This window comes from Sinocyclocheilus anshuiensis, unplaced genomic scaffold (assembly GCF_001515605.1).
Source record: "Sinocyclocheilus anshuiensis isolate Anshui unplaced genomic scaffold, SAMN03320099.WGS_v1.1 scaffold123, whole genome shotgun sequence".
Taxonomy (NCBI): Eukaryota; Metazoa; Chordata; class Actinopteri; order Cypriniformes; family Cyprinidae; genus Sinocyclocheilus; species Sinocyclocheilus anshuiensis.
In genome coordinates, this window is record NW_015552536.1 from 428,762 (window position 1) to 434,569 (window position 5,808).

At 35.7% G+C, this 5,808-nt stretch overlaps 1 protein-coding gene across 2 annotated transcripts in view; it reads left to right on the forward strand.

The window, feature by feature from the left end:
• The window catches only part of LOC107663782 (E3 ubiquitin-protein ligase Praja-2-like), a 17,840-nt gene that overhangs the window by 5,691 nt on the left and 6,341 nt on the right, over nt 1-5,808 (forward strand). For both annotated transcript variants that reach the window (XM_016454111.1, XM_016454112.1), the window contains exons 4-7: nt 1,648-1,818; nt 2,674-2,859; nt 3,507-3,621; nt 4,960-5,074. In XM_016454111.1, coding sequence (XP_016309597.1) covers nt 1,648-1,818; nt 2,674-2,859; nt 3,507-3,621; nt 4,960-5,074 — 587 coding nt within the window. The remainder of the gene's footprint in view (nt 1-1,647; nt 1,819-2,673; nt 2,860-3,506; nt 3,622-4,959; nt 5,075-5,808) is intronic.

Consider the following 5,808-nt stretch of genomic DNA (forward strand, 5'->3'; position numbering starts at 1 on the left):
GGTTAACCTACTTCTGTTGCTTTGTATTCCCCCCTGACTTGCATAGATAGTGCAATGGGTCCATTACTCCATTTCCTGAGAAGCATTTTTTGAAAAAGGACAGGGAGTGTATAGGGACAAGGTAAAAAATAGAAGTTATTCTTTAGTGCTCTAACAGCATCATGCAGGGGCGTAGCCATCATTTCAGAAGTGAGGGGGACAGAAATGTTATATATATATATAAATATAAATAAATATAAATAAATAAATAAATAAATAAAAAGAGGATCTTCTGCTTCAGTGCCAGTGGTCAATACAACAGTTGGTGTGATGAGACTCGAGTGGTTATACTATTGCACTTTTCCTAATTGGGGTGCAAATTGATGTCACATCACCCTTTTCATTTTATTTACATAGTAATGGAAGAAAATCTTTAGATGGTATAAACACTACTGTTAAAAAAATGGGGTTGGTAAATTGTTTAATGCTTTTGAAAAAGGTATTTTATGCTCACCAAGGCTGCATTTGTTCAATCAAAAATTATAGTACAAACTGTAATGTTGTGAAATATTATTGCAATTTGAAATAACTATTTTCTATTTGAACATATTTTAAAATGTAATTTATTCCTACAATGCAAAGCTGAATTTTCAGCATCATTACCCCAGTCTTCAATGTCACATGATTCTTCAGAAATCGTTTTAATATACTGATTTGGTGCTCAAGACATATTTTTTGTTATTATCAATGTGCTGCTTAATATTTTTCTCGAAGCTGAGGTACATTTGTTTTTCAGGATTCTTTGAATAGACTGTTCAAAAGAACAGCATCCATTTGAAATAGAAATATTTAGCAATATTATAGACAAATGTTAAGTCTTCACTGTTACTTTTGATCAATTTAATGCGTCCTTGCTGAATAAGGGTATGCATTTCTTTAAAAAAAAATTCTTAATGACCCCAAACTTGATACTTTTGTTGATTGTATTTTTTAAAATGTAATTCTAATAAACAAAAGCACAATATTTAGGTCCCACATTTTATGTGCAACCCTGTTACCTATTTTGTGACATTTTAGATATTAGATATTTAGATACTTCTATAGCATTGTGGGAAGTAAATACTCTTTATTAAGTTTTCTCCATTTTTACATCACATGACCTGTTGAATGTATTTATCAAGCTCAACAATTCAACCCTGTTACAAACGATATTAAAGATACATATTTACATTTTGTAAGTATTTACACTATTTAATGCTTGTTTGCTTATTTATAGAAAATTACAAAATTGCCCAAATCAGGCTTTTAAATATTTTTACTTAAATAGTTAAAGTCAGGTGGTCAAACCTCATTTTCGGAAGGTTAAGCCCCTCTGGAACCTTTAAGAAAGAACAAAATTTTAACTGAGTTTCAAGCTCTATTTGATAGCCCATTTAAAAAAATAATTAAATAAAAATCCTCATAATTGAAGTCAAGGATGAGCTTGGGCGTTTACTGTGAATGCTTGATAAGGTATACACTGAGCAGGAAATGAGCGAGGTGCCAAAGGTGCTCTCAGTGGGTGCTCATTCCGCGTGCTAAGGATCTTCAGCTAAGAGGATTAGATTGACTTTTACGAGGTGGGCTCACGTGTGTTTGTGCATGTAACCTGCTCTGTGTTCTAAGCAGCAGCTCAGAATTCAGCGAGGGCGAGTGGTCGGCCTCGTGGACATCTGACTCTGGGCTGGAGAAGGAGAGGTGCACAAGTGAGGAAAGCTGGGAGACGCTGCCTGGCATGGATGAGCCGCCTGGCAGCAGCAGCAGTCTGGAGGAAGTGCCTTCTCTCAACCTCGCATTAGAGTAAGCACACATCCTCTAACAAACTCAAAACCAGTGGTGTCCAAACTCGGTCCTTGAGGGCCGGTGTCCTGCAGAGTTTAGCTCCAACCCTAATCAAACACACCTGAACCAGCTAATCAAGATCTTCCTAAGCATGCTAGAAACTTCCAGGCAGGTGTGTTGAGGCAAGTTGGAGCTAAACTCAGCAGGACACCGGCTCTCCAGGACCGAGTTTGGACACCCCTGCTCTAAACACTTTAATAATACTTTGGATAACATTATTACTCTGCTCACATCCCATTGACAAAGACAAGTATTTTAAAGTTTTTTTTTGTTGTTTTTTTTACACCAAGTTTTGACTTATTTAGATACTGAAGACTATGTGCATTCCCTCTCCCTATCACTTCTTGTCTCTCTGCAACTGTCTTGCATATTTTTGTGGCTTTTCCCCTGTATTCAGCTACAAAAATAAACCTAATCATACTCATTACTCAGTATGTTAGTTTTAATAGCAGTAGTTATGAAAGCTCAGTGAGCTGCCTTACTGATCACATTTTTGGGCATCATGGGCATGTATTGAGTTAACTAGGGTCACGCACATATGGCACAAATAAAATGTTGTCTGGGTAGGCCACTTATCTGGACTTGATTAATAAATTGGCCATTAGAATTTTTCCCATCATTTACTGACAAATGAGTCTGTCTACAGCCGTGGTGTACATATGGAACACAGACATGCGCTACTGCTATTATTCCGACATCTTTGGTCACCAGGAACAGATTGAAATGCAATGTCAGATTAATTTAAATATTTAAAATCCTTATTAACTACATGAACCTGTTTTTTCTGCTGTGTCTGTGTGTGGTGTTCTTCAGGGAGCAGACCCCTCTGGAGGAGGGTGAGATCCCCTGGCTCATGTATAATGAGGACTCGGGCAGCAGCAGTGATGAAGATCCTGATGGTGTCAGTCAGTTTGTGCACCCTGGACTCTTTATTCTGGATGGCAACAATAACCTGGAGGATGATTCCAGCATGAGTGAAGACCTGGACACAGAATGGAGGTCAATAAACCTTATAGATCAAATAATAATAATAAAAACAATAATGTAATGTCATGATATCCTTTAACTCATACAGAGTAAATCTCATGAAACATGTCAGGAACATGTCCCTATAAAACCCTATAAAAAAAAAAGAAAGAAAGATATTTCCATTGTGATATTTTATTTATTTTCATTCTCATTACCGTAATTCAAGAAAATCATTCTCCGTCTTCATTCATGGTAGTTTTTATTGTACTCATTTAAATTTATGCAGATTCAACCAATAATAAAGCCTTTTTTTTTTTTTTTTTTTACTGTAATACAATCATCTTCTGAAAATCAAATGAGATCATCTTTTACCTTTCACCAATTACGCATTATAATAATGAGAATTTGAAAGGAAAATGTGCTTGTCATAAAAATATCACTGCCCTAAAAAATAGGCTGCATTTCTTTATAAAAAATAAAAATAAATCAGGATTTTTGGGTGAAACATGCCATGTGTTCATGAGATTCACCCCACAGATAAAAGCCAAAAATATTTAAAATGTTGATGAAATGTATTTACTATCATATATTACAATAAGAACTATTTTGATGTGTTAGATGCAACATGACACGCCGACTAAGAGAGAGGCTGTATTTTAAAGGCCTTTGTTTTTCAGGTTCCTGGATGAATTTGGTGATGGTTTTGGGATGGCTCAAGCAATCTCTTACGTGGATCATTCCCAGCTCCTTACTTACATGGCACTAGAGGAGCGTCTTGCTCAGGCTATGGAGGTGAGGGACCTCTGCCCTGTTGCCTAAACTGGGGTTGCATGATTTGGAGTAAAACACTTTAAAGTGAGTTTAAAGTGTTTTACTCACTTTAAATTGTGAGTTTTGAAACATCTATATACAATGGGTATAGAAAAGAATCACTGTTGGAAGGTAAACCTTCTTCCCATTGACAACTTTCTGGCAGAGGGCAGCAGATTTTCCTCAAGCATTTGACGGTATTTTGCCCCGTCCATTTCTCCTATCCTGATGAGTGCTCCAGTCCCTGCTGCAGAGAAATAGAATAAAAGAGCACCAGCCAGGGAAAAATAAATAGCGTTAGCCAATCAGTTTTGATAGTTAATCGGTTGTTGTCAAATGTGTTTAAAGCATTACTGCATGTCCTGATCTCTGCTTCATTACAGTTTACAGTAGAAAAATAATAAATATTTCAAATGACAGTACTAATATTTATGGCTGTTTTAATTTCTTAATTTTCACGTTAAACTACCGAACTTTTAAGGAGCCGTTAAAGCTTCTCTTTTGTTTGTAAGTGCTTCTAATTACAAGTATGAGAAGATGGATGGTGCATGTTGCATTCCTGAATGCATGTTATAACTGACCTAAACTCAGAGCAGATGCAGAGATGGAGTTCGATGGAGAACACAGTGCCACACTTCACTATGAAACACACAGCATATATATAAATATTAATTTAATTTAATCACAGCTGTTGCCATTTGATAATTGCACTAAGCCATACTGCGATTACGGTTTTATTTAGATTAATCGTGCAGCTCTAGCATAAAGCATATATTGAAATGCTTACCAAACTGAAGGGGGTCTGTATTGCTTCCTTAGTATTGTAATATCGCCGTTTGAATCACTGTGCAGTCTAACTATATTAGGTTTTGATGTTACCAAGAGTCTTTTAAGAGTCAGATGAGTATTTTTTAATAAAGAATAGCTTCTTTTATACATCATCTGGACCAATTTTAATTAATGGTCATATTTAAATGGAGTCTCAAGATGTCATTTAGTTTAATTATTGTTCATGTCTTGATGAAATGAAAGCGTAGTAGTCTTCCGTAATGTATGCTGCTTTTCCATTAACATATAAATATTGTGTTTGCATGAGCAGCTAAGTTATACAAATAAATGATCCATCTTAATTCATCTAAAAAGACAATATTAAGAAATTGGAATCAGTTGCTGACTGATGTTGTTAAACCCCCAGCAGACTTCATTGATTTCAGCCAATGAAAGAGCACACTGGCAATGTAAGGCTTAATGTATAATTAACTTGCTTCTATCTTTATCCAGGGGAAATTAAATATGCTAATGTGTTTTGTTGTGTTGCAGGCAGCACTGGCTCATCTGGAGTCTTTAGCTATAGATGTGGAGCAGGCTCATCCCCCCGCCACCGAACAGACCATCGACTGCCTACCCCAGATCACCATGAATGCCGAAAACACTGGTATTACTGCCTTTACTTGTAGCTACATAAAGTGCACAAAATACAAAGCTGCAGTCATCAAGTGTCTTATAGTACTGTATACAGTTTTAATCTGCTCAAACAATATGCGATTTCAGACAGACTCAGTGTTTAGTAGAAGATCAGTAAAAACAAATAAGGAATACATTATTTTTCGCAGCATTATTTTATGGGGTTTAAGCGTACTGTATTATTGGAGAAGTCTGGCATATGTCACCAGAGGGAAGTTGGCTGTTCCAGTGGCAGATCAAGTTTTTGATTGATTAACATTTTTAATAGAAATTACGCTCAATCAAGCTTTAAAAAAATCCATGGATGTATCGATTATCATAATATCCATCATGCATTTAGAAAGTGTGTGTTTGTGTATATATATATTAGGGCTGTGCGATATGGACAAAAAAAACCTATCGCAATTTTCTTTGATCAATTTTGCGATTTCGATTTTAATCACGATTTTGACACGCACACAGACATGCTTTACAGTCATTAATGCATTCAGTGTGAATTTGAAACATATTTCCAAAAGAAAACCAATTAGAGCTTTATCAAAAAGCTGCAGCATTGTGATTATCTTTTATCACAGTACAGTAATATAAACTTTTATAGACATATTCACGTTTAAACGCAATAAACATAACTAACTACCACCATGAGTGCCATCTATTATTGCCTTGTTTATCTAAAAGTGCACTTTTCCTTGTTTTAAATCTAGC